We start from the raw sequence: 27,944 nt of genomic DNA on the forward strand, positions 1-27,944 counted from the left end.
TCCTTAAATTTCAATTACTTGTTTCTCTATAAACTCATTAAATGTGCTTGATATTCAAACTGCGCAGTGTTGTGCTAAAGTGCAATTCACCGTGCAAAGCCTAAATTTGGAAAACGTTTACATATATTTTATAGAAGGTCATTTTTTCTGACTGTCTGAAGTAATTTCAGACCAAATTTTTCTAGTTTTTGGTTAGTTTGAATTATTAAAAATACTAGAGATGTGCCGATCAGGTTTTTTCCTGCCTATTCCGATCACCCATGAGGGCCGATCACAGATACCGATCACGTAATAATTATTATTTTTTAATCAGAAGCACTACCGGTTACATTATATGGAAAAGGAACCATAAATTCAGCTTAATTTAGACAAAAACTTGTTTTAATAACTTTTTCCAAGAACAAAACAAAACGGGAATTGTGCAAATTGTACTGCTATCGGTAATACTATCTTTAAAAGACTGAAAACATATGGAGGCTCTGAAGCGGCTACATAATGCAAAGAGTCAAAATAAAACCTCTAAACATTGCCAAAAATTTCAAGTATAAAACTTAACATTCAAAGGCAAACACAGGATCCATTATTTTTTAAGTTAGATGCTGCAGCTTTAAGCAGAGGTTCGGTGTGAGAGTCACTACCAGGAGGGGCAGAAGAGGCGCTCCGTCTCTTCTGCTGGTTCTGCTCTCGCGGTTCAACAGCGAGAGCAGAACCAGCGTCTTACATTGTAGCTCGGAGACTTAAATAATTTTGCGGGTTATTTGTTTAGCTTTCTGACCGTCATGCTAATCCGGTGCCCTGCGACAGACTGGCGACCTGTCCAGGGTGTACCCCACCTCTCGCCCGGAACGTTAGCTGGAGGTAGGCACCAGCACCCCTCCCGACCCCATTAAGGGACAAAGGGCGTAAAAAAAAATGGATGGATGGATGCTAATCCGGGTGAGTGTTTGTAGCTGTGCGCTGCTATCTGATCCTCCATATGTCATTTTGACATATGGAGTGAGCAGTGAGCCTCGATGTAGCCAAACTCAGTCAAGTATGGCACTGTTTTTATCCCATATTAGATTTGTCGTGTTGATGCATTTTAACGTGCTTCACCCCACGTGCTTCCATTTTCCGCCGCAACAAGCAAACTTTCCCAGTCACTCAGTGCGTTATAGTTCCACATCGCTTAGGATTTGTTGCTGCGCGTTTGCGCAGTGTGAAGGAAAGAAGAGACCAGCTGTACAGGCAGGCTGCGAAATGAGAAGCAGGTGATCGGTTTGTGTGATCGGCAACAGGAGACCGTGATTGGCGATCACCGATCATACAGTTTTTCACGGAAATCGGCCGATTATGATTGGTGGCTGATCGATCGGCACATCTCTAAAAAATACCCCAAAACTTGGCAAGAACATTTTTTAGAATTTTTTTTGTAACTTTCTTTGTATGTTTTTTTTTAGCATTTAATTTGAGCAGATTTGGTCGCATTGTTTCAATGTAATAAATATTTATTATTCCTAATGGCTCAATGAATTATTGATCTGTTTAATTGAAATAAAAGTTGACTTATATTTTGTACATTAAATGTTGAAATTGGGGGATTTAAGTTTTGTAATATTTTACTTCACCATATCCCTGCTGTAGAATGTGGTATATTTTCAGAAGACATTAATAATAATAATAATTAGAGGTGTGCCGATCGATCGGCCACCGATCATAATCGGCCGATTTCCGTGAAAAAGTGTATGATCGGTGATCGCCGATCACGGTCTCTTGTTGCCGATCACACAAACCGATCACCTGCTTCTCATTTCGCAGCCTGCCTGTGCAGCTGGTCTCCTCTTTCCTTCACTCTGCGCAAACGTGCAGCAACAAATCCAAAGCGATGTGGAACTATAACGCATGAGTGAATGGGGAAGTTTGCGTGTTGCGGCAGAAAATTGAAGCACGTCAAAATGCATCAACACGACAAATCTAATATGGGATAAAAACAGTGCCATACTTGACAGAGTTTGGCTATATCGAGGCTCACTGCAGTAAAAAAAGACATATGGAGGATCAGATAGCAGGTAAAGCAGCGCACAGCTACAAACACTCACCCGGATTATTAGCATGACGGTCAGAAAGCTAAACAAATAACCCGCAAAATTATTTAAGTCTTCGAGCTGCGATGTAAGACGCTGGTTCTGCTCTCGCTGTTGAACCGCTGCTACGTGATACAGATAGTAATATTTCACAGACGGAGCGGCGCTTCTGCTCCACCTGGTAGTGACTCTCACACCGAACCTCTGCTTAAAGCTGCAGCATCTAACTTAAAAAAATACATTTTACATACGTATTAAAACTTTCGCTGTCCTAACATGTGACAAATAATCTCTAAAAAAAATAATCGATCGATCTCCCTGCTCTGCATAATTACGCCGCTTAGTCAGAAACAGCTAATCAGAACTAGCAGTAATCAGCTAGCCGCCATGCTATCAGGAAGTTTTCATTCAGTAACTCGGGTGTCTTAAGGTGGCTATTTATTGTAATGGATCCTGTATTTGCCTTTGAATGTTAAATTTTATACTTGAGTTTCTTTGGCAATGTTGAGAGGTTTTATTTTGACTTTTTACATTATTTAGCTTCTTCAGAGCCTTCATATGTTTTCAGTCTGTTAAAGTTAGTATTACCAATAGCAGTACAATTTGCACAATGCCTGTTTTGTTTTTTTCTTTGAAAAAACAAGTTTTTGTCTAAATTAAGGTGAATTCATGGTTCCTTTTTCCACATAATGCAACCGGTAGTATTTATGATAAAAAAATAATAATTATGTGATCGGTATCGGTGTTCGGCCCTCATGGGTGATCGGAATCGGCAGGAAAAAACCTGATCGGCACATCTCTAATAATAATAAATGTCATATAATATGAACTGTCTTTTTAAGTTGATTTTGGTTATTTTTTTTACGTCCTAATTTTGAAAATTTACCCTGAGAAGTGCTTCAGTTTCAGTGTGGGGAAAAAGTGTTTGAACCCTGATAATATGCAGTTTTGTTCATTAGTGTGTTTTACGATAAAATGTGTGTTTTCAGGCAGAGGTGGAGGTACGGCAAATTAACGGATACTCCTCAGAGGACGAAAAGAACGAAGAGGAGAAGGAGCCGTGGCCAGACGAGCACAGCAGCTCCAGGTAAATAATTCATTATTTATACACAGCCAGAAATTTTGTATTTAAAGGAAACATTATTTACATATATTTTTTTTATTGACTTTTTTTTTTATTTAACAGAAGGTTACAATGAATTTACATTCACTGGGAAACAGGAATTCAGAATTTCCAGCGTCTGGATTGGGGAGAGAGCAAATGATGCTTCTGTCGTAAAATACAATTCAGTTTATCTTCTAAAATGAGTGACATATACAAGCCAAGCGTGACAATATCTGTTATTAAAGCAACGCTAAGGGTTTGTTATTCAGAATCCCAGGTTACAGTGAAGGCAGCGTAGTTTTAATTCAGGATCAGTGGATTTCCTGTTCACTACATAGTGACTGTGTGTAACAGACAGGAAGTACAACAACATTTTATTAAGTTATAACTTACAAGTAAACATTAAAAGAAGAGAGGCATGCACTTGCACAGACCCTTTCAGAAAATCAAAAATCAATTTATTTTAGGAACTTTGTCTCATCATACAGATTAATTACACAGGTTGATGCTTGAAAACGTCAGTTTCTGTTAATTATGATGATTTTCTGCTTATAGCTAATGCTATATTACATCAGACTAAAAATCTTTTTAATAAAATGTATGTTTAATAACTGCTAATAGGTTATCTTCAATTCAGTTAAATTCAGAAATACTTTGACCCCGAAGGAAAATTAAATAAAAAGTTACTATTAAGCTGACAAACGTCACTCATCGAGGCGCATTTTCTAATTTATTTAAAAGTTTGTTGTAACTTGACAAAACTTCTGAACCGTTTTTGCCAGGCTCTGTTACATTTTTTCTTGCATAAACAAAATTTTCATAAACAATTTTCTTTGATTATTTTTTTCTTATGTTTTTTTTGTTGTTGCTTCGTTGCAGCGATTACTCCAGCGATTACTCTGACTGGACAGCAGACGCCGGCATCAACCTGGAGCCGCCCAAGAAGAGCGTGAAAGTGAAGAAGAAAAACAGTGGCTCCGAGGAGGACAGCGACAAGAAAAGGGAGGGGAAGAAGGAGAAGAAGAAAGAGAAAGCAGACAAAGACGGTGCATTACCAAAGAAGAAGAAACCAAAGGAGAAGAGGAAGGTCTGTTAGAGTTTTTACGCTGTTAAAGTCAGATTTTAGCTACTTTTTAGGGGCTTCAGCGTTACATCTTAGAGACATTTATTTAGAAAATTTTTGTACATCTATCCCGGTGTGTGACTTTCAGAGGAATGAATTTCAGGAGCAGGGCCTGACCTTGGAGGAGTGGCTTCCCTCCGCCTGGATCACAGACACGGTTCCCCGCAGATGTCCTTACATTCCTCAGATGGGAGACGAGGTACGCAACGCTTCCTTTAAATTCTCCAGCAAATCCAGGCGCTCGTTGAGGCTGCGACGCTAAACGCACACGAAACATGACCTGTTGCATTTTCGGGCTCGCCTGCAGGTGTACTACTTCCAGCAGGGTCATGAAGCTTACGTCGAAATGGCCAAACAAAAAAAGATTTTCAGCATCAACCCTAAGAAACAGCCCTGGCACAAGATGGAGCTGCGGGTAAGAAACTGGCTAGTTCAATTACTATTAAAAAAAAAAACAGAAAAAGTATTCACCCCCTGCATGTGGATACCTGCAGGGGGTGCAAGTATTCACATGCAAGTATTCACATAAATCCAAATTTAAAGCCAATTTTTTAATTTGGCTTTATTGACAAAAACAAAATGTACAAAAAAATCCTTTCAATTAACGTAAAAACTGATTTCTTCAAAAATATTGAACATAGAGTAGGTATTTGTATAAATATTCACCATATTTAGAAGGTGAATACTTTTGATAGGCACTGCTGGGTTTTGTATCTGTGGATCAACGTGAACATTTCATAACCTGGCATGTTTCATAACAGACCACGATGGAAATCTTTAAACTCGCCGTGTTTTTGTTCAGCCTTCTTGTTATTTGCTCAAAGTCTTTTCTGTTGTTGCCACTTGAATGAACAGCAAATCAAGTAGACATTTTTTTTACATGTTTTTCAAACAGCTTCTTGCACCCTTTGTGTTTCTTGAAACACTTTCCTGTTGCTGAAGAGACTTGGTGCACATATGGTGCGTTAACTGATTCGATTTTTGGGTTTCCGTCCATTTGTTTACAGTAGTAAAAACATCTTAATGTCCTCCTAAAGCCGCTTCTGCTTCATTAAATCACAATTATCACTAAATAAACGGCAGCGACACCTGAACGCATTGTGGGTGGCAAATGATTTAGCTTTGATTGATCTTAAATTTGAAACATTTGTTATTTTAACACATCCAGTAAGAACCACTGTTCAATGGGAGTTCTGTCAGCGGTGGCTTCAATAACAAGCAGAGGGAATAGCAAAATAAAGTCGTCTTTAAGATATCAGGACAAGGACACAGCAGTTTCTGAAAATTCATTACGTGCTGCAATCATTTCATCATTGGTTACTGTCTCATTTCTGTCTGCAACTAGTTATTCTTTTTTCTGCTACCTCTGAACCTTAGTCTGAGAAACAGTGTGTCCGGGTTCACTTTCACATAGGAAGTCATTTTTCTCTCTTCTAAAAATATGTCTGTGCTTAAAAGAAATGCTGAAAAGGCGCCATCCTTGTGTAGAAAATACATCTGGGGGCATGAAGAGAACTGTCCGACTTCACTATAACTCTTGATTTTATTTTCTGCAGCGTGTCAAGTTCCTTTTGATATAACAGAGCGGAAATAGTTCCATTTTGTCCATGGACAACAGACGTTCTTGTGTTAGGGTTCCAGTGCGTTCTTTGGGAATTTTCCGATCGTAAGACGAGAAATGCAGCGGAAAAATTTAAAGGTTAGGAGTACAGCGATGAATCGGCCCAGATTTAGTTAATTTTGGGATAAGGGAAGTCGGCTGATACTTGCATGAGAAACTGATCTTATCCACCGATTTTATCTGCGTCTGCAAAGGTAGAGAGGGTGTTGACCCACCCACCTGGTCATTTCTGTAAGTAACAACAGTCACTGCACTATTATCAACTTTCTCCGCCGCAATATTTATAAACTTTTCAGGCATAAAAATTGGTATTGGCCAAAATCCGAATCATCTTTTTTTTTCTCGCTCTCTCTTTTTATTAGCAAAGAAATTACTTGGATTTATTTCTAAGTGCGGTTTTGAAAAATCTAAGCGTAAATAAGTTTTACAGTCATTCTTAGTTTACTTTCTAAAGACAATCCCACGGCTCCAAACAAGTTGATTTGTTTCCCCAAATGGGTTTCTGACTAAAAATTGCTGGTTCAGATTACCAAAGTACTATCTTTCTATTTTTCACTTTGAGCTTCTTAAAGATCAGTGATCAGCCAGAAAAGCGCACCCACAGGAAGAAAATGTTGGGGGGGGTTATAAATACACGTCTGAACTGTATCTAAAATAATTGCATTTCAAGGTTAGCCGATTGATTTTTTATTTTTTTTTTTTGAGACGATTTGCTTTCATTTGCGTTTCAGGAGCAGGAATTGATGAAGATAGTTGGCATCAAATATGAGGTGGGTCTGCCCACACTCTGCTGCCTGAAGCTGGCCTTTCTGGACCCCGACACAGGGAAGCTGACAGGAGGCTCCTTCTCCATGAAGTAAGAGTTTGACTTAAGCAAATAAATAGAAATGTTGGGAATTTGGCCATTTTTCCAGCATTTTAAGTTTAATTGATAGTGTGTTTGTGTTTAAGTGGGTTATATCTCTGGCTGTTTTTGTTAGATTGGTCCTGCAGCATCTTTTCTCTGATTTTAACCGACACCTCGTCTTCAGGTACCACGACATGCCTGATGTTATTGACTTCCTGGTGTTGCGGCAGCAGTTCGACAACGCCAGGAGGAGGCAGTGGACTATAGGTCAGATAAATTCACACTTCACTGTGCATAGAAGCACTCCGTGCAGGATGTGGCTCATGAAGCATGACTTTTATGTGGTAGAAACCTCTAAACGCTTCTTGTGTGTCGCATGCTCAGGCGACAGGTTTCGCTCAGTGATCGACGACGCCTGGTGGTTCGGGACCATTGAGAGTCAGGAGCCCTACCAGCTCCAGTATCCCGACAGCTTGTTCCAGTGCTACAACGTCTGGTAAAACTCCTGTTCACTTCACAGTTGGGTTGCAGTTAAATGGGCATAACCATAAAAGTGCATAAGCAAGTGCGTTGCACATTGTTAAATTATTATAAACCAAAAAAGGGCACATATTTTTGTGCAGCAACCACTTTGTAGCAGTCTTTTACTGCAGGACTGTCACATAAACTCCCAAAAAATTTTTTTGGTTTTGTTGTAGTAAAATCTGAAAAAGGCCAAGGGATCTTTATCTGACCATCAGGTTTAAAAACATTGTACGCACGTAGTGGAGCCAGAGAACAAAATGAAATATGTTTCTAAGAAATAGAGAAAACTGAAGGTGGAAAGGAAAAGAGTAGGAGGTCCAAAAGGATTTGCTTTTAGATTCAGAGGTGAGGATTGACAGTTGACGGAGCTTATATGTTAGTAGCGTATCTAAAAAAAAGACCCAGAAGTACGGTGGAACTAAAAGGGTCAAAAAGGTAACTTTTTTGTTGTGTAAACACAAGATGGTGTATTTCGCTTATGCACAAAACAATGATCTAAAAACACATCAGCAAATCCACCTCTGACTGATGAAAGAAAAAACCCTATACCTAAATCTGATTGATATGCATTTATTACATTTAGAAGAGTTACTTTTCCCCACGGTCTTTTGTCCTAATTAAAGAAATCATCATTTAAAAACTGCTCTTTTTACTGTTGACCAGATATTGATATTTGAAGACCTAAGGTATATAAGCTTGAAAGTAAAGCTCAAAAGGACGTAATCTCTAAGGAGAGAACACTTTCCCAATGGCCGTTGTCACTTATTTGGAAAAAACCCCCTAAAAAACAACAAAAAAAAACCAAAGCAATATAATACAAATGAAAACAATAGAAATAGAAAGTGAGGGCACAGAGGACTGATCCCTGATGTTTTCCATGCAGCTGGGATAACGGTGACACAGAGAAGATGAGCCCGTGGGACATGGAGCCCATCCCCGACGACGGTACGCGTCTCATACTTTTAATACTTTTTTGTCAGACTTTGTGGGACCTACTAGTGCCTTTCATTCACAGTTGTCAAACACAATAGCAAAGGGACAAGACATACGGCAAAGATCGTAAAGTTGGGATGTCAACTCTAGACAACCCTTGCATTTATCATTTTGAAAACTTTCCCTTCTGTTTCGCCCCTTCCTCGCACTGCAGCCACGTTTCCCGATGAACTGGGCACGAGCGTCCCTCTGACAGAAGACGAGCAGAAGGATCTGCTGTACGTCCCGCAGGACGGTGAATGGGGCTGCCGCACGCGGGCCGAGGAGTGCGAACGCATCATCAAAGCCATCGACCAACTCTGCACGCTCGGTATGATGTCACCAGTTCCCTTTAAGCGAAAGTAAAATTGAGCCACAGTCATTTCCAGCAGTTTTGAGTCACCATTCTGAGCTCATCAACACAGGAAAAGACTGGTTGCATATTAAGATATAGCACCATAGAGCTGGCTTTTATTACAGTTAACTGTTGTGATGTTATACCAAACATAAACTGAAGGAAATCTAGTCCGAAGGCTCCCCCTGGTGGTAGCTAACGCATTCTGTCGCAGCTGTCTCTTATTTATTCCACTGGTTTTCAGCCTCACAGGTTTGACCACAGCTGTCTCATCTGATAAATGTAAATTAGGAAAATGGTTTTGAAAAACAAAAAAAAAACCCTGACTTTTATATTTTGGTTAAACCAATACGTAATCTGACTAACCACACATCTTTACTTCCTGCATTTTGTTACTGATCAAAGGTTGTTGTTTCCTTCACTCTTCCTATTTTCAGAGCTTCTTGCAGCTTAAAACACACCAGCACTAACCGCTTTTCATTATTTCTCTGTCTACTGTCAAACATATCGGCCTCTCTCAGACGTGGCGGCACCGTTTGCCTTCCCGGTAGATCTACAGGCGTACCCCACGTACTGCACGGTCGTGGCCTACGTCACCGATCTCAGCACCATACGTGAAAGGCTGGTGAACCGCTTCTACAGGTAACTCACTCGAGGCTGTGCCGGAAGTGGTGTGTATGAATGAGAGCAAGTCTGTAAAAAAAAGCATATTGTTGTTATTATTACAGGCGCCTTTCCTCTTTAATGTGGGAGGTTCGTTATATAGAACACAACGCCCAGACGTTCAACGAGCCTGGATCGTTCATCGTCACGACCGCCAAGTTCGTCTCTGACCTCATGCTGGCGTTCATTAAGTATGTTGAGCTGAAATGTGGAGTTATCATGTTTAATATGTATTTCATCTGTAAACTTGCATTTTCACAAAAATTCTTAACCCGTCCAGTCATTAGTTGCTGATCTGCTTTCTTTGATCTGTAGGGACCAAAGTCTCACAGATCTCAAGCCTCTGTACAAAACCATGAAGAAGGCCACCTTCTCTGACTCTGAAGATGAGGTGTGTTTACCTACACTGTGCCATACTGTAGTACACTATACTGTAATATACTATACATTCCTATGCTATGCTATACTATGCTAGCTCTATATTATACTGTGCCACAATATACTATACATTTCTATACATTGTGTAGCAATGTAAAGTATATTACAGCACTAGTACTATAGTATGGCATTGCTATGCTATTCTATACTTTACTACAATATCTTATACTGTGCTATAATATACTATACATTGCTATACAATGTATAGACATGCCATACTACGCTGTATAATACTATGTTATACAGTATTGTATTATACTTTGCCATACCACACTGTAAATTACAATACTGTATCTCATACAACACTATATTACACAATACTACACATTGGAATGCATGGTGTTTACCATGGTGTTTACCATGCTATGCTACTTATAGTAGCTATACATTGTCACACTATACTACTCTACGTCATTAGTAATTGTTCTTTATATTTAGTTTTGACTGTTGGTTCTCTGTTGCTTGCTTGAGTAAATTACAGTTATTTCCATTTGAAAAACAAATATACTTGAAATATAGCTGCAGTTGGCTGCGAGATAATTTATAATGGGCCCTTTGTCATTTTTTTTCTTGTGTAGGATGAGGAGGAGGATGATGAGGATAATAATGCTCCAGGAACATCAACCCGAAACCATAAGGTAACATGGCTAATTGCCATTATTGGGGCCTGCCATAGCAATGCATGTAAGCCAGCTATTGCTCTACACCTCAAAATAACTGACGCTTCCTTTCGCCGTTAAGATAAACAGATAAATAAATAAGCAGATAAACGGTATTTCAAAAGAGCTTATATTTTATAAACAATAATTAATTTGGTGTGAATAGATGAGTGTTTTTTCTAGTAACGAACTGCCACGAAGTATAAATCTGATTTTTACTTTATTAAAATTTAATAACTGTAAATTACTTGTGTCTAAGCAGATAAACAGTATTTCAAAAGAGTTTGTTTTATAAACGATAATTAATTTGATGGTAAGAGATGAGACCCCCCCCCCCCTGGTAACGAACTGCCACGAAGTGTAAATCTGATTTTTACTATTGTGTTGAATGTTGGTTCAGATATATTCATCACCAATGACAAAAAAAATAAAAAATTCACTTTTCTGAAAATTTCACCGACTGCACAGTTCTTATTAAATAGTATAAAACAAGTAATATTTCAAAAGAGCAGAAGAAATCTTAATTTTTTTAAAAACAAAAACAGTATTTATTGTTAATCTGTTGCTAATAGATGAGCGCGTTTTCTGGCGACCAAGTGCCACTAAGTAAACACCTGATTTTTACTTTTGCAATATTACCAACTGTAAATTTCTTGTGTCTAAACAAACAAACAAACGGTATTTCAAAATAGCTTATATTTTAGAAACGATAAATAATTTGCTGTGAAGAGATTAGCTTTTTCTTTTTCTGATAACGAACTGCCACGAAGTATAAATCAGATTTTTAATTTTGTGTTGAATGGCTGTTTTATAATATATTTACCACCCATGACAAAAATAAATAAATAAATTTAACTTTTCTGAAAGACTCGCCAACTGCACAATTCTTGTTAAGTAGTATAACATAAGTAGTATTTCAAAAGAGCAGAAGAAATCTCTTTTTTTTTTCTTTTTTTTTTACAATAACTATATTTGTTGATAATCTGTTGCTAAGAGATGAGCACGTTTTCTGGTAACCAAGTGCCACGAAGTAAACATTTGATTTTTACTTTTGCAAAAGTAAAATTCAGAAGACATTAACATTAGCAGTGCACTGCCCCTCACTGGAACTAGAGCGGCTTATGGAGTGTCGGTTCTGCCCTGTCCCTTTAAAATCAGATGGTCCTCCTGTTTGTACTCCTCCTTTGTAATAGTAACAGCACTGGATGTAAATAAAGTTGTGTGCTTAATCATTTGTATACAGTATTTAAAACCAATGTCTTTTTTTGTTAGACCTTTGAACATTACAGTACGTTAGCCATAGCTACTTCCCACATTAGCAGTAGGCTTTTCCCTAAATTAAGCTTTTTAGCCATTGTTTTATTTATTAGCTACGTTTAGCACTCTGAATGGAGGAAATCAAAGACAACATGCTAGTTATACCCCACATGCCACTAGCAGCATTTAGGCTAACATTAGCATTTTGGCTAATTTTAGCTTCTACACCAATTTTAACATACTGAATGGAGTATTGTCCATGTTACTCAACATGCTTTTGACTCTCCACATGTTATTGAGTACAATGTAGCTTACTTTAGCATTGATGCTAATTTTTAGCACCAAAAAATTGGGTTCCAACCGGCAGGCACACTTTGGCAGGCCCTTTTAAATTTCTTCAGAAATTTTCTAGTGTTGCCATTATCGGTGTCGGCTGCTCATGAGTGAAAATAAAACACCTGTAGTGGTCACTTTCATGCATTTCAGAAGAGATATATTATAGAAGAGAGAGCTTTCTGTAAGCCACTGCAGTGTGTGCCATTAACTTTGGATTTACTGTGTAGGGTCGTCAACCCATGAAGCGCCAGTTACGGACCCGTCCTCGTTCTTATGATCCTCATGCTTGGAAAGGACGCTGCAAGGAGCTGTTGGACCTTATCTTTCAGTGTGAAGACTCTGAGCCCTTTAGAGAACCGGTGGACATACAGGAGTACCCGGTACGAATGATTCAAAACCCTATGTTACGGATGCCATGTGCTGCTTCAGTTCTGTAGCTGATATTATTAATCATCTTTGTTCTTTCCCTCTTCCTTCTCTGCTCCTGTCTGCATCTGTAGGACTACCTGCAAATAGTCGACTCTCCGATGGACTTTGGCACAGTTCTAAAAAAGCTGACTGAAGGAAATTATCCATCTCCCATTGAGCTCTGCAAGGATGTCAGACTCATTTTCAGCAATTCCAAAGCGTACACACCCAGTAAAAAGTCCCGGGTGAGAATCATTCGCAAAAAGACACTTCCAAACCCTAACAGGTCTTTCTACAGTCAGCTCTTTCTTATTTTATGATTGATTTTCAGTTGTGCCTTGTGTTTGCAGATATACAGCATGAGTCTTCGTCTTTCTGCGCTGTTTGAGGAGCATATCAGCCCCATCCTTTCTGATTACAAAGCAATCCACGGCATGACAGATAAATTGACCAGACGTGGGACAGACAGACAGAAGCGACATGCCGCAGATAGACAGACAAGGCACACGACAAAGAGAAGGAGGAGCGAATCCCCCACAAGTAGCAATGCATCCAGGTAAAAAAAATAAGGAAAATCACTACTATTTGTTTTTAATTGTAAACCTGAAGCTAAAGACGATCCCTCGGTTTCCTTTCCGACTGCTTGTAGCCCAGAGAGGAAAAGACGCGTATCATCCAGGGTGACTGCCAAGAAGGAGCCGTCACCAGCTCCGTCCCGGCCGCCTTCCCTCAGACAACATGTCCCTCTGAAACAGACGCCCCAGCTGGTCAACGGTAAAGCGGATACCCCAGCTCCGGGACGGACGCGTAGTTCCGCACGCCACTTTGCACACTCCTCACCTCCTTCATCAAGTAATATCACTAACAGCACACCGAGCACAGGAGGTGAGATTAAATCAAATACTCCTGACAGAGTAGTTTAGATCAAAGTCTGATCTTGTCTTAGACTGGCCTAGTCAATGTCTTCATATTCTTGGTGAGGAAAGATAAAAGTGTAACTTTTAAAACCATAAGCTGTTTTATATGGTCACGAAATGACAGTGACCCATTTAGTAATTTGCCAAATTGCTGTATCTCTTGTCTATTGTCAGAATCTTCTCGCTCACTGCGGGCTCATAATTCTGTCCGAGCTTCAACGCCACCAGTTCCTGAAAAGGCCACGCCCCCTCCAGCAGCAGACAGTAGCGGTGGAAGCACTCGCAGGAAACTCAGAACCCCCGTGCGACACACACCCGGTTGGTGTTTCCAACATCAAATGAAATGACATAGCTTTGGTTTAAGACTGAACCTACAGAGCAAACGATAAATCGCATCTACTTGTGTCTTCTCTTTTTGTCCATCTTTTTCCTTTTAAGGTTCTCCTTCCAGCGCCTCGACTCAAAGTACGGCCCATCTGAATGGACACAGCGGTCACATGTCCTTAGGCATGGGAAGAAGGGGGCGACGGTCCAAAATGGACTCACCGGTGAGTCCTCCAGAAGTTCCGACTCCAGCCAGCCCCTCAAGACCCCGAGGTCGACCGCCTGGCAAGAAGAAAGGCAGAAAGAGCAAGCAGGAAAAGGACGAGTTGAGACAGACTGGGAGTCGCCGGAGCTCCACTCCAGATGACGAGCTGGACCATTCCACAGGGGACGAAGGCGGCATATCCTCTGCCCCGGAAACGTCAGCACCATCAGACTCCGGCGCAGCGGTGACACCTAGGCGACGAGGCCGACCGCGGATAGTAAAAACGAAGGAATCGACATCTCCTGCTGAGTCGCCTGAGCCCTCACCGCTGAGAAGGAGCAGCAGGAGAACCAATGAGGAGGCCACGCCTCATCCCCAGACTTCCTGCGAGCGATCGGGTCGGAAAGAGTCTCCAAAGGACGAGGCTGGAGAGGGGACGATAGGGTCGATGCGCACACGTAACCAAGGAAGGCGGTCCGCCTGGTACATGGAAGAGGACTCAGAGGAGGAACAGAGGCAGTTGCTTTTTGAGGACTCGTCAATCACCTTTGGGACGTCCTCAAAGGGACGCGTCCGCAAACTGACAGAAAAGGCCAAAGCCAATCTCATAGGCTGGTAAAGAACATATGCACAAGCTCGAGTGCTCAGAGGGCCGAGAGATCCCGGCGGGATGTTCGGATCGGATGCTTTAGACCAAACGGAGGCTCAGTTGGCTGACGCTACGGAGAGCAAACTGTGCCGTTACCTGTTACCCTGCTTGTCATTGACCGCACCTTCCTCTCTGCCCACTAAGCACTTTAGCACTGCATGTTCATATGCTCCCACACCTCCTATTCTATTGATCCATGTTGGATCCCACAGGAGCACACAGAATCTCTCTGTGAAGGCGGTGTTTCTCACTTCGTCTGACGAACCTCTCTGCCGGACCTTAAACACAGTTCAGAGTCAGATTGGGACGAAAAGTAAATCGGTCTGACCTACGCGAACAACTGGACTAAGACCACATATTCTCCCCCTAACTTCATCCTTTCTGTTTTTTATACAACCTTTTCATTGCTCTTTCTAAAGTTTCATATGATCGTCCCTCTGATTTGGAAGTCTTACACATTGGCTGAGCTGAGCGTGTCTGTTTGTGCTAAAATACCAAATGGCGTACCTTTGTCGGTACTGTACATCTGTACATTTTGTGTACTGTAAATGTTTTTCTTTCTTTTCTGCATGTTAATTAGAGAGAGGAAGCGTCTTCTTCCTGAAAGCTGGTTTTACTGTGATGCGGAAAAATATGATGCATGAGTGAAAGAAGTCATTGATGCGCTTGTATATCATTTCTGAATGCGTCCTCTGCATTAGCAATACCTTGTGCCTTTTACACGTAAGGTGTGTGGGTGTGCATGTGCCTGTTTATCTACAAACTTGCATTTTGCAAGTACAGTTCCGGTCGCACGTTTGCATCCAGTCATTATTGGCGTTAATGTCATCTTAATTTGAGGCACCTTATATTGTAGGTGAACTAAGATGCAACTTGAATTTTAAAACCAAAAATTTGGAGCAATTTTAGATTTTTTTTGATGGGCTTTTTCTAATCCACACAGGTTTAAAATTATACATACAGGATCAAATATTAAATACAACCAGACTAACGGTTGGGAGAAGTTTCTGGTATGATTTTAGCAGAACGTTTGACCAGACTTTTTCGTAGAATTTGTAGTTTGGTTTCCTCCCATGAAACTTTGATAGGGTATTTGTCAGGGACATTCCAGAAGATTAATTTTAGCACGATTTATCAACTAAAAAACTATTTCTGATGGGCCTGGGATCATTGCCCCATTGGAACCTTCAACATATTGTTGAAGGTTCCAACAATATTATTCATTTGAATATGATTCAGTTTGATTCATTTTAATCAAACTGTGATTGATTAAAATGAAACATTTTAAACCTGAGAACTCTGTTCCATCTGTTAAGCTCGGTCGCAGCAGTATTATACCGAGGGTCTGTTTCGCTGCCAGTCGTACTTCTGGGTTTAATAGTGAATTCTTCAACTTAACAGTAGCTGTTAATTTCAGGTTAAGCTCTAAAATATTCATACACCTGACAGGTTTAGATGTAAAATCATCTTATGTAACCAAGAAGGGTTAGTTGTTTCCAACAGGAAATGAGACAGCCATCTCTCAAAAGATAGAATCATTTTTAGCCTGTTGGTTTCTTAGCAACTGAAAAAGGGGAATTTCACTAAATATTAGCGGAGCCAAACAGTACATATTTAACCTTAAACGTGTCATTTTCAAAATCTACAATAAATTTCAACTTGTGCACCAGCTCTTGTGTTTAGTTGTAGAAATAGTTCAACACCCTGTCATTCATGCCCATGGTGATTGGATGTAAACATCTGACCGGCAATGATGTGTCTGCGTGTGTGTGTGTCTGTGTTTTGGTTTTTAACACAACCGAGTGCAGGCTTCACCTGGAGCGTACAAACAGTGGCATACAGTTTGATGGTTGCGGAACCGCTCAAAGAAACGACTTCAGAGCTGCTGAGAAGAATTAACTCGTCGACGTAACCGACCCTACGGTACAGAGAGTGGTCGCTAGCTTTGAGATGCATCTGCCACGTTTCTAAAACAAGTTGGAAAGAATGTTGAGATGCTTCTACGGTGACAGCATTCACTTTTCACATGCAAACCTGTCTCCTAGGTTCTTGCAACTTTCTTGTAATTTGGAAAGCAAAACAGCGGAGAGTGGAGGGAAACCGGCTCGAACTGCATTTTTCCGGAAAAACAGCTTCATGTTTCTGATAGTGTGCCTTTGCTACTCTGGCATATTGAGTCCTCTGTTTTTTTTTTTTTTTTTTTCCCTTATGGGGCCTTGTTTTATCATTTTACATTTTGACTTATTGTTTCTGCTCATTTCTGTATTCTGAGAACTGGACTTTGAGTTTATGAAAAAGAAAAAAAAGAACTTTGTAACTTTGGACTCTCTTTTTGCCACACGCAATGGGTACAGAGTTTATACAGATGCATCCGTTCCCGGTATTTTGTTTCTCTTCCAGTACAGAGGAAGTGAATGCCAAAATCTGCGAGTTTCATCACATGTTGTGGGACAGACTGGATGCTAGTGTCAACACACACCTGGTTCATCTCATAGCTCACGTATTACTGAACATATATCCTGTTTGTCATTGTTTGTTAAAAGAAAAAAGAAAAAAAGGTTTGTCAATGCCAAATTCTGTCTGTGGGCACTGAAGTTTTAGAACATGGCTTTTGAATGTGTTTTCTAACTAACTTTTATTGTCTCCACTGTGGATGTTCATTTATATATGATGTGTTTTACATGTCTTCTGTCTGTCTCCCTGCCATACAAGAGGATATATCAATGGATTGATCCATGGAGATAGAATGATGCTTTATGCTCTGCCACACATTTTAAGATTTTGTTGGGTTTTTTTCTTCTTTTTAGTTGTTAGAATGTCTGTATAAAAAGTTTATTTTAAATCTGAAAGGGCCAAATACTAGCGATTGTTTTTCTCAACAGGGTGAGACAAAATATGTTTTCCAATTGAGGTTTAAATCTTTACCCATGGAAGTATTTATTTTGAGTGGAAGATTTAGTTGGCTTTAAGTGTTTATTCATGGCTTTTAAAAAAAAAATAACATCACTTTATAACTACTCTATGTGCACATAAAGTTTTAATGTTATTTTCAATTCAAATGTATAGTAATAAAGTAGACAGACTTATAAAACTCTGTTGGTGCCACAGGGAAAGGTGTAAAAACTTTAGAAATAAATACATCTATTATTGCAGTGGTATAATCTCACACATTTAGCTGCTACTTTTCTTTCGGATTTAGTCCATTGGGCTGAAATGTTCACTGAAGTATTGACTCTATGCTTTGTGAATCACTTCAGTGTTGACCTGGCAAAATGTTGAGGATCATTTTGCCAGCTTCCCCCCGCCCCCCAAGTTTACTGGGACATGCCAGCAGACTTTTATTTCAAATGTCCTGGTTTTGCATAAATAGAAGGCCCACAGCATAACAGCCCCTCTAGTGGTTCCCACATATTTGTCCTTTGGTCCAAACCCAATTTAAGTATAATAGCAAGTTTTAAATCTTTATGTTTGTGATGGTTGTACATCACAATCAATATTTTTTTCCTGGTTCACTCTTGGTTGCCATTATCAGATGAAGGGAACAAATAATACACCATCACTGATTTTCTTAATTACTTCTAATGGGATTGTTTTTCTACTAATTGAATGTACATTTTAAATTGATCTGTGTGAGATTATATACTTGCAATAAAAGCTTGTTTTAGGCGTTTCATCCGTCTTTACCTGGGGTACCAATAAATCTGTCTATCTGAATGCACAGATTAATCTACTGACCCGGGATTCTTTACTTTGTGATATGGGGCTTACGTTTACAGCAGTCCCCTTAAAATATGTCTTTGTCATTTTAAATCCCTGGTTCGGCAGTTCAGAGCTGCACTTGTGCATTTATGTTTTCATGAGAACACGGGATCTATTCAATGTGAGGCTCTGTAGATGTGTGGCAGAGTCATGCTGCTTGTGGCGCCTGCCTGAAGCATCTGTGTGTGTGTGTGTGTGTGTGTGCGTGCGTGCGTGCGCGCGCGCGCGTGTGTGTGTGAGTGAAGTGGGCGCACGTGAGCCACCTGGAAGTGTTTTGAGATGTTTAAAAATTTTAGGTTTTATGGAGCTGACGGAGATAAAAGTGAGAAGAGGGGCGGGAGGGGGGTCTTTTATGTGAAATTATTGATGAAGCTGTCTTTGTTAGTTTGGATACTTTTTATATTTAAAGGAAGTGATGCAAAAAAAATAAAAATAAAAGGCATAAAGCTAGAATGTATGTGTAGGGGAGTACTACTGTCCTGTTAGTTCATACCAATATTTTAAGTAAATAAACAGTTGTGTTTCCATATTCGGCTTACTTTTCGTTATTTGTGGCATAAGAAAATGTGATTTGTATCCTTGCTGCATTAATTCAGGAAGCAGAAAGATCTTCCTCCAGATTGTGAGACCTCGATTTCAAAATAAAACACAAAATGTACTTCCATAACAATCTTGCTTTTGTTAGTTTTAATATAAATTTTCTGAGAAACTAAATTTTGGACCATTTTCAGTAGTAGTCATAGAAAAATATCACTAAATTTGTAAACAAAAAAAAGATATCGTGTAATTATTGTAATTACATGTGTTAAGTTCTCAGCGCTCCTCAGATTTATTTCCTATAAAGTGGGTTTTGCGGCAGTGGATGAACAAGTCTGCCCCCTTGCGTCGCTAAAGCGCAGGTGTCACTCACCCGGACCTCACGAGCTTCCTGACGTGGCGGGTCGCTAAAGGTCCGTCCGCTCCTCCGTGGGGTGCTGTGATTGGGCAGAGCACCTGTTTCGGAAAGTTTTTCGAAATACTGTAAATACACAGGTGGCGGCGGCATGGGTTGCCGTTTATGTAAATAAAACAGAAGTGAAACCTCGTCACTCTGCTCAGGTTTCCCAGACGCAAACTGTCCGCAGCACAATGTTGAGCAGATAGAAAGGAAAGTTTGGACGTCAGAAAGAGGTAAGAGAGCTACTGTTACAGAAATAAGCTGTTACTGTGTCAAAGCTTTTTTCCGTTAAATTATAATAAATACATTTCAGTAAATCTTTTTCCTTATGGAGGCTAAAAAACCCCACCCCAAAACAACAAAAAAACAGCCTTCATAGACTTTGGCTTCAGTAGTTCCGCACTCCCCGCATGCACCTGACGCGCCGGTCCGCCTTCAGGTGCCAGCTGCGCAGCCATGCCTCAGCTCAGCCCCGCCGCCGCGTTGCAGATCGCACTCCTGCTCTCCGCCGTGCCCGCGCAGTACTTCATCTCCCGGTGGTGCGGCTCCACGGCGGCGCAGCGCTACCACGCAACCACGCGGTAAGGGGTAGCGCTATAAAAGCCCTTTCTTAAAGTAATGTAATTACATTGTGATAATATAGGGCGATATTTTTAAATGCTTTTCAGGTTGCTCCGCATATGGAAACAGTGGAGAACGTCATACCTTAACGCTACTGCATGGAGTGACTGGACAAACCAGCAGTTGTCCAAAGTTAAGTGAGTAGACTTTTAAGTTTTGAAATAAACTCTTTTCTTTCCATTTAGGTTTACTAAGCAAACCCAACTCAGCTTCTTCTTGTAAACAAATATTCGTACTTCCTGCAGGTCTCTGGTTGGGTTGGGACAAGAAGAGGAACAAGTGTCTCCACCAATAGAAACAATGATATTTGATAATGATCATGGATTCTTTGGAGGTTTGTGAAATTCCAGTATATGTACTCTCTTTACTTTAGATACGGTGTTATTTTCGTGCTGCTGCCAGTTTCACCCAGTGCCATTTCTGAATCTTTAGTGTTTGATCATCCTCTAAGGTATTATAATCACCACTAATGACACTAGCATCTTATCTGGATAATATCTAGTAGACTTTAATAAGGAGCCCTGATGTAGTCGTCTTCCCTGTGATTGATTTCCCTTTCGGTACTTGCTTTAAAAACTTGCACACCTTTTGCCCCTGCAGCCTCCAAGGCAGTGCGCAGCCCTCGCCCCCCGTTTGTGTTCCTGCGGGTCGGAGAGGTGGTGATGGAGAGGAAGGGCCACATGATCGGAGTGGTGGTGAGCTGGGACGAAGAACTGCGAGCTCCTCAGGAGTGGGTGGACAGGATGTATTCAAACTCTGAGGTTGGTGAGCAGAACTCGTTCATATCTTTAAGGTCGTTCTGCTTCAATAACTCACTGGACTGGCCACATTTCTAAGCGCTCCTGGAGGATTCAGATCTGGAGAACTGTTCATTCCTCTTTACACATTCTTAGACATAACCTAGGGTCCTTGGTTTGCTCTTATTGCTTTATCCAGCGCACCCTACAGGGCTTCTACAAGATTTAGGTTGGGAGACTAAGAATGCCATAGGATAAGAACTTTGTGTCTGGTGAGCCAATATGGCAACCCATTTTCAGTTTATTGGAGAATATACGTTTTTTTCAATGTTACTCTAACAAAGAACTTGATCCTCCATATACTCATGAGTAAGGATGAGGTACTTTTTTTTTACACATATTTTGTTTAAGGGCTGGGCAATACGGCTGAAAAAGGATTGCAATACAAGCATTTCATTATCAGTTGATCCGTTTAATTATTGGTCGTTTTTGGTTTTAAATTATTCAAAGTACTGCCAACCTTGAGACGTGGCCTTTCCTCTTTTATGCACAATTTCTTCGCGATTGTACTCATTTTCTCCTTTCACTTGCAAGTGGTGACAGCATTGTCCGCGGATGGTCAAGATTTTATAGTCAAGCGTATTTATTACCTACATTTCTTGTGACAAACTCCTTATCCTCCCCATAATCCGAATGGATGCTAGCACGTTTGATGAGCTAGTTGGGCACCCAGTCCTGTTTACTTTCCACCACATAACTGTCAGCTGCACAAAGAGTGGCAGTCACACAATGTGTCCTTGCAAACTGGTTGCGCTGACTCTCAACATTATCAGTTCGATGTGAACATTGTTTCCTGTCAAGCAGTTTCCTGTTCGACTCAGCACATCACCGAGTACACATCCGATACCTTTGTGTGAATGTCTCCGGCAGACGTTCACTTTGAGTCCTTTTCGACTACACAGACCTCTGAGGAATGAACTGTACCAGAGTATGTTGGAGGCAACATGGAACTGCTACTGTGCAAGTTACATAAGTTGTTGCTAGCTTATAAAGAGTGAGCTAGCTGATGCCACCAACATTTCTTAGCTGAGTCGGTAAGACGTTTAGCGGTAAAAGCCTTTCCTCTGCCTACATCCCCCCAGAATGCCCCGCGACTCTGGATTAGAGTTAGATGAAATTATCAAAATTCTTTCTGACAAATCTTCTATTGATATTGATCACATGTCTATCCTAACAATTTTCATTTTATAGAGAAAACAGATTTTTATTTAAAAATTTCCTAGTATTCAAAAGAGTTCCTGATGCCATGCAGTGTCACAAGGTTCTTTAAATAAGAACATGTGATACTTATCCGTATATCCTTATTTTTTTAATATCAGACCCATTTTGACTCCTTGTTGATGTCAAGTCCAATTAGACTGTATAGAGACCTTGTTGAAAAAAAAAGAAAAAAGAAGTTGTACGTTGTTTTGTGTGAAAACAGGACACAAAGGCGGAGAAAACGCCACATTACAAGGTGCTGTTTGGCGGGCCAGGACCCTCTTCTCTGATGGTTGCATACTTGCCTCAAACACAGCTGGAGCGCATCACAGGGATGAGGGTAAGGACGTACTGCCGCAGAACTTAAGGTTTGTTTTATGCTCACACACTCCTCGCATCTTGAGCTGACGGTTGGATGTTTGTAGCCGGACATTCCCACCCTGGAGAACTACTTCACGCATTTTGACGGGACGCGCTTCGTCATGCAGGACTGGCTCAGGGAGCTGTTCCCAGAGGACGAGACCGAGGACGACTGACTGGGACGGTTTTCACGATTGCGCTCCTGAGCTTGGTCTCAGTTTGTCGTGACGTTTCTTCGAAGACAGGTATTGAACTTAAACACCAACGTGTGTGTAAATCAGAGACACACACCGAATCTCTCCTCGCTGGGGTTCACTTTTGTATTTTGGAATATGGAGACAAATATTGGTATTAGAAGTAACAAATATAAGAAAGTCAAAGTTCTTTTTTTTATATATATATATTTATATATATAATTTACAGTATTTTAGCTTAAAGTGTGCAGACGATTTTAATGAAAGCCACCGGGACTGCTTCGACTTTGGCAAAGACTATGAAATTTGAACATCTGTTCAAGCGTGAAAACCGTGCAATAAAGTGTTTCTAGACTCTCCGAAATGTGTTTAGAGTTTTTTCCTGCTTTTGTCTCTGAAACTGAAGGAAACAGACACTTGCGAGGTGACGGTGGCTGTAGGTGGGAGAGGAGGAACATGCGTCAAGCTGCAATCTCCACCTGTAGCCTCCTCTTCATTCCTCCACTCCTTGGTCTCCTCCTCTCTGACCAGCAACGTGGCCCCCAAACTTTCCCCCAGCAGCTGAGCGATCTTACTGGCCTTCTGTTGAGCATTTTCAACTGCTGACACAGACGCGCGAAGCCTTAAAAAACAAAGAAACGCCACCCAACACAAACACACTGGTTACAACTCCTGCGTTTGATTTAAATGAGACGATACCCGTTTGGAACTGTAAGCACCTCAGCTCACTCAGGCACGCAGCGCTGTGGAAGAACCGAGGCGTCCCCACTTGGACACTCTTATCCAGCTTTTCCAGTAGGACGCAACACATATGCTCCATCTTCTTGAATTCTGAAAAGGTCACCAGGATCTGTGGGCGCATTTGGCAACGATGTCATGTCAGGCAACTCAACTCTTGCAAAACCAATTAGTCGTCCAAACACCTCACCTCTACATCCATGGTGTAGGTCTCAGCATGTCGGCGAACATTCCGTCTCACTGTTGTGTATTCCTCGCTGACGCCATGTTGTCTAAGGAGGAAGAAAGAAAACTATATTACAGACTAAATATAAGTGACCTTTTTTTGTAAATAGCAGGAATGGATTCATGGCATCCTGAACAAATAAAATTTTAGAACTGAAATATTGTAACATTTGTCAAATAAATTTTTTTTAACAAGGTTATTGCTAGTAACAATATACATTTCATTAAATTGGACTACGCTTTCCGATTAGGTTCTTTTGTCAGATTAAAAGTACCTTTTGAAAATAACCTTGAAGCAGGTGTTAAACGTACAATGTACAAATTTCTATGTAAATTTATTTTGGTCTGACGTAATATTGCATTCCGAGGAACTACATGATTTAAAAAATGCAAGCCACGTAGTTTTATTTATGAAAAACACTGAGAACAATTTACTTCCCTTTTGGTTTGCTATATTATAGCACAATAATATTGAATTTCATGGGTGCAATGTGTCGAAAGTGTGGATAGGTTAAAGGAGTACAATACTTTAACCGGCAGACCTGTTACCGCTAGGAACAAAAGCTAGTTAACATTACAATACGAATTTGTCACTTTCTAAGCTCGGTTGTTTTTACCTGATCGTCTGGAAAATGTATTCCAGTCGCCGTGAAATACTGTTTGTCACCTCGTTTGTCGAGTCCTTCGTGCTGGTCACACTGACCAGCAACCACGCTCGGTCGGCCGGGCAGGAAACCTCCGCCACCCCGGTCACCTGAACCTCCCTCACCGGCTTATTGAGACATGTTACCTCTAGGCCCTGCTGTTTGTCTTTATCGTCGGTTTCTGCCGCTGGCAAAGAGGCGAAGATGCGAACCGGGGCGTTCATAGTGGAACTGGAAATAAGCTCAAAAAAATGAACTTCCCGCTTCTATGGCGACGGACGAAAGGCTTCCTGGGATTTGTAGTGCTAGGAGTATCGGTGGGTACATTAGCTAGTAGTTCGGTGTGTTTTCATTCAAGTAAAAACTAAAAGTAGCTATCGAAGAACTTATTCAGGCAAGAGTAAGAAAGTATTACGTAAAATGGCTACCTGAATACTGTGTATATCGAATGTTTTAATATTTTACAATAATTTCATTACAGACAAAAAATGGTTATGTGCAAATTCTGGTATTTTAAAGCTCATTTAAAAAATACATTACAAAGATATATATTTATTACAAAATAACACATTTTAAGCACAATAAGCACTTTTCCAAGTCATTTTTTTTTACCAATGTAAAACTAATGGAACAAAAACTAAAGTATAGTAAAGTAATTTCAGTAACAGTGTATGCTGTTTATCAATTCAATTCTAAAATACTTTATTGAGCCCAAACGGAAATTAAATACCATATATTTACGTGACCTCAAAATAGCATAACAGACTCAGCAGATAGAAATAGGATTAAAATACCACATTCTCGTTTAACATAAACTGTGTGTGCCAGTGTCTTATGCAGTTTTAATAAAAAAAGAAATGTTTTTATTTACTAACACTGCAACATGGATAAAGTAGCCAGAAATTTCATTCAAGAGTGGCATATCATAATTTTACTCAACTAAGAAAAAACAATGTAGTAAAATTACTTCCTAAAGGTACTTTTTTTGCAACAGGTTTATAAATGTAACTAAGTAAAATGTAAGTAAATGTCCCACATATGAAAATGAGTCATTAACCATGGACACATTTTACATAAAATTTACCAACTACAAATTACAGCTTTTATGTTTTTCTAAAAAAGGATGTTTATTCTGTAGTAAAATGGGAAAAATATCAGAGTTAATACTTTTGAAGGGACAGTGTACAAATAATAATGAAAGTATTAAACTATAATATATTAGCTGCTGTCGTGTTTGTTTATGACAGTACACTAATGAAAGCATTTGAATGTTTCATGCGTATTTTTCAGTACCTCTGATTTCTCAGTAGATGGCAGCAAAGTGCAACAGTTAGCAAATAGATGGAGTGTAAATATCGCAATCTATATCACCTTAAGTCTAAATGTGCCAACTTTTGATGTTGCCTCTTGATGTTTTTAAGAACATTTAAGATAAAGACTACAGAAATATTCATAGTCAAAACAAAGTGGCATTTTTGTAGCAAGTTCACATTTTGTTTAATGTAAGCCAGCAGATAAAGTCGGTTAATTATGACAAACATAAAAAGAAACACGTCTCAAATAGTAAGGATTAATAAATGTCCCACAAACTGGGAATGTCAGAAGTTTTCTGTGTGCTTTGTTTTGTTCTTTTTAAGACCCATTTGGAAGCAGTAGAGATTTGATCTCGATCTCGCCGGTTCCTCTCTGTACAGCAAAGTTTATTTGGTTTCCTTAGAGCATTAAACTGTGAAATGAGCATTATAATCACAACCTAAAAATACAAGGACGTATTTGTTGTTGTTGTCTCTGGTTTCGCCGGTCCCCTGGTACGCTCTGTGAAAAGCCCCACATCTGATGCGTCGCCCCAGCCAAGAGGGATAAAGCACAGTATGATGGGATGTTTTCATAGGACGGAGAAAAGGAGACTCATACTGTTAAAAGCTCCGCTGAAGTTCAGAGGATTCTTCTTATATTTTTTAATGAGGAATCGCTCTAAAAGGGGAAAAAAAAGAAGAAAGAAAGAAAAGTCTACCTCCGCTCTCTCCGGTGTCAAAGCCGAATGGTGGATCACTCACTGTGCTTTTTAAAATAACTCTGGCATTCATCATAAGGCTAAGGTGCTTTCAGATGTCAGCATGATGACCATAAGTTTAACTTCATATGATGACTACCATAAAACAAGGCTGTAAAGAGCACAGTAAACAGGATCGGGGAGGTTCTGTCCCTCTCATCTGTGGATATGAAAGGAGCCGGGGTCCGTATAGATTTGAGACTGTGGTCACATTTGAAGAACAGCTCCGACTGTAACGATCTCTAAATCTGTTGATATGTCTCCCCTTCCGTCTCGTTCGGTCTGAGCTGGCTGCGTTGGCCTCCCTCCATGTTTCTCCATAGACCACAATCAAGGCCCCGTGCAGTTTTATGGCGGTTTTATTTTCATATTGTGCAAGAAAATCTCCAGACTCCGCTCGGTGCGCGTTGCCATATTTCATATAGTTTACGCTGCATTTCTTCCCTCTCTAGTGTTTTTTTAATTATTATTTTATTTATTTTTTGCTTTGGGGCTAATAAAACCTGCAGCTCGCTCTCCGCTGCGTCTGCAGCTGTCGTCTGTCTTCGGCTTTGTTGTGTAAACGCTCTGGGTTTTTCTGTTTTCAGGATTTCCTCTTTGGATCTCCGATAGCAGACGATAAATGTTAGACTCTTGAGCGTTTGCGTCCACAGTCATCCCGTCAGGACTCTGAGCTGTAAACTCAGCACTTATCAATTAGTTTTTTAACAACAGCTTCAGGTGGTGATCGTTGCTCAGCCAGCAGTAGGTACTTAGCGACTAAGCCTCCTAAAATGTTTTTTTATATAGGAACTTTAATCATTTAAACTTTTATGTATTGCTATTACTCTGTTGTTAGCTGGGAGGCAAGGAGAGCTGTTACGAGGGAAAACAAGGGGCGAATTAAAGTTAAGGTGTGACATTAAAAGCAGCTATTTTTTTTGTTTGTGAAGAGAAGCTGTGGTATAAATAAAGCTGCTCTGCGAAGACGTAAGAGGTTTGTGAGAGAACAGTAGGAGAAATTTAACAAAAGGTCCACGGTTTCTCTGGAGGAGCTGTAGAGATTAATAGCTGTGCACAAATCTACGGTAGTTTTAAGACAAAAAGAAAAAGCCATTGTTAAAACAAGGACATAAAAAACCCTATTGGCGAACAAGGAACCACACGTAACGCTGAAAACACCACCCTGATGGTTAAACATGGTGTTGGCTGTATCATGCTGCGGGGATTGCGATGGAAACTGGGATGAAATACCTTAATTTCCCTTTATATTATTGTTCTCCTATACAATGGTTTGTTTAATATTGTCCCGTTTTATTCCAGCATGTCCAAAAAAATCGTCATTGTCGTAATCATGTGCTGGGAAAAATAAAAGAGACTGGGAATCTTTATATTTATTTGCCACACAGATTGAATGGTGATGCACTTTTACCACAGTATTATAATGACAAAAACACCTTGAGATGAACAGAGAGTAATATTTATAGACTAAGAACACCATCGCAACTTTTATCTTTTCAGTTGCTATTAGAAACTGAAAAAAATTGTAGTTTGTTGTGATAATATAATCATTTAGTTTCGTCACCTTCCTAAAATAATTCCATAAGTCATTTTTTTGCCAAATGTAATTGTTTTTCTTTTCTTTTTTTAAAAAAACATAAATCATCTTTTGCCATAAAAAAACCCTTACAGACCATTATTTTAGGAAGGTGACGATGACCATAAGTTAGAAGACTCTGATCTTTTTTACACTTTCCACAAAGTCATATTTTTAACAGACGGGTTTTCATAAAACATCCCGTGTTTTCAGTTCATTTTGGAGAGCCAAGCTCCCTGCTGGATTCTCAGCATGTCAGTATATTATCAGAAGAATTTCCTCTTGCTGTCACTCAGCTCCACAGCGCCCATCTCTGTAAACAGCACCCAGCCAAATAAACAGTCCGGCTCGCAGCCCCTCTCCACTCCCATCG

At 40.1% G+C, this 27,944-nt stretch overlaps 3 protein-coding genes across 6 annotated transcripts in view; 2 read left to right on the forward strand and 1 right to left on the reverse strand.

Moving 5' to 3' along the window:
* Positions 1 to 18,755, forward strand: part of phip (PHIP subunit of CUL4-Ring ligase complex) — a 43,468-nt gene extending 24,713 nt beyond the window's left edge. Inside the window, exons 22-40 of one of the 2 annotated variants that reach the window (XM_081602772.1) lie at positions 3,053 to 3,150; positions 4,048 to 4,255; positions 4,380 to 4,490; positions 4,599 to 4,706; positions 6,644 to 6,768; positions 6,944 to 7,026; positions 7,144 to 7,255; positions 8,168 to 8,229; positions 8,432 to 8,587; positions 9,133 to 9,253; positions 9,340 to 9,465; positions 9,590 to 9,665; positions 10,291 to 10,350; positions 12,192 to 12,344; positions 12,465 to 12,617; positions 12,723 to 12,928; positions 13,022 to 13,257; positions 13,464 to 13,607; positions 13,728 to 18,755. In XM_081602772.1, the coding sequence (XP_081458898.1) occupies positions 3,053 to 3,150; positions 4,048 to 4,255; positions 4,380 to 4,490; positions 4,599 to 4,706; positions 6,644 to 6,768; positions 6,944 to 7,026; positions 7,144 to 7,255; positions 8,168 to 8,229; positions 8,432 to 8,587; positions 9,133 to 9,253; positions 9,340 to 9,465; positions 9,590 to 9,665; positions 10,291 to 10,350; positions 12,192 to 12,344; positions 12,465 to 12,617; positions 12,723 to 12,928; positions 13,022 to 13,257; positions 13,464 to 13,607; positions 13,728 to 14,437 (3,048 nt within the window). In that variant the 3' untranslated portion in view covers positions 14,438 to 18,755. The remainder of the gene's footprint in view (positions 1 to 3,052; positions 3,151 to 4,047; positions 4,256 to 4,379; positions 4,491 to 4,598; positions 4,707 to 6,643; positions 6,769 to 6,943; positions 7,027 to 7,143; positions 7,256 to 8,167; positions 8,230 to 8,431; positions 8,588 to 9,132; positions 9,254 to 9,339; positions 9,466 to 9,589; positions 9,666 to 10,290; positions 10,351 to 12,191; positions 12,345 to 12,464; positions 12,618 to 12,722; positions 12,929 to 13,021; positions 13,258 to 13,463; positions 13,608 to 13,727) is intronic. The other variant, XM_081602773.1, reaches the window with a different exon arrangement.
* Positions 18,756 to 19,165: 410 nt separating this feature from the next.
* LOC103457838 (uncharacterized) lies at positions 19,166 to 22,699 on the forward strand. Of its 3 annotated transcripts, none has more exons than XM_017302077.2 (7): positions 19,166 to 19,396; positions 19,477 to 19,744; positions 19,832 to 19,921; positions 20,030 to 20,118; positions 20,385 to 20,545; positions 22,005 to 22,121; positions 22,207 to 22,699. In XM_017302077.2, the coding sequence occupies exons 2-7, from the start codon at positions 19,620 to 19,622 to the stop codon at positions 22,315 to 22,317; spliced, it is 693 nt and encodes a 230-aa protein (XP_017157566.1). In that variant the 5' UTR covers positions 19,166 to 19,396; positions 19,477 to 19,619; the 3' UTR covers positions 22,318 to 22,699. The 3 variants fall into 3 exon arrangements, with proteins under 3 accessions (XP_017157566.1, XP_008396482.1, XP_008396483.1); XM_008398260.3 differs by having other exon boundaries at positions 19,498 to 19,744; XM_008398261.3 differs by having other exon boundaries at positions 19,603 to 19,744.
* On the reverse strand, positions 22,700 to 24,245 carry irak1bp1 (interleukin-1 receptor-associated kinase 1 binding protein 1). The gene is made up of 4 exons (XM_008398262.3): positions 23,916 to 24,245; positions 23,264 to 23,345; positions 23,055 to 23,185; positions 22,700 to 22,957 (listed from the first exon to the last, which is right to left on the reverse strand). Exons 1-4 carry the CDS (start codon positions 24,164 to 24,166, stop codon positions 22,705 to 22,707), a joined length of 717 nt encoding a protein of 238 aa, XP_008396484.1. The 5' UTR covers positions 24,167 to 24,245; the 3' UTR covers positions 22,700 to 22,704.
* Positions 24,246 to 27,944: the final 3,699 nt, after the last annotated feature.

This window comes from Poecilia reticulata, chromosome 21 (assembly GCF_904066995.2).
Source record: "Poecilia reticulata chromosome 21, P_reticulata-male-v2, whole genome shotgun sequence".
Taxonomy (NCBI): domain Eukaryota; kingdom Metazoa; phylum Chordata; class Actinopteri; order Cyprinodontiformes; family Poeciliidae; genus Poecilia; species Poecilia reticulata.

What these genes read in the sequence shown, in the direction of transcription:
- LOC103457838 (XM_017302077.2), top strand. Translation starts at nt 19,620, where the DNA reads ATGCCTCAGCTCAGCCCCGCCGCCGCGTTGCAGATCGCACTCCTGCTC. An exon ending in CAGCAGTTGTCCAAAGTTAA is followed by an intron (nt 19,922 to 20,029) that starts GTGAGTAGACTT and finishes TACTTCCTGCAG; the next exon opens with GTCTCTGGTTGGGTTGGGAC. An exon ending in TGATCATGGATTCTTTGGAG is followed by an intron (nt 20,119 to 20,384) that starts GTTTGTGAAATT and finishes TTGCCCCTGCAG; the next exon opens with CCTCCAAGGCAGTGCGCAGC.
- irak1bp1 (XM_008398262.3), bottom strand. Translation starts at nt 24,166, where the DNA reads ATGAACGCCCCGGTTCGCATCTTCGCCTCTTTGCCAGCGGCAGAAACC. An exon ending in TACATTTTCCAGACGATCAG is followed by an intron (nt 23,346 to 23,915) that starts GTAAAAACAACC and finishes CTTCCTCCTTAG; the next exon opens with ACAACATGGCGTCAGCGAGG. An exon ending in CCTACACCATGGATGTAGAG is followed by an intron (nt 23,186 to 23,263) that starts GTGAGGTGTTTG and finishes ATGCGCCCACAG; the next exon opens with ATCCTGGTGACCTTTTCAGA.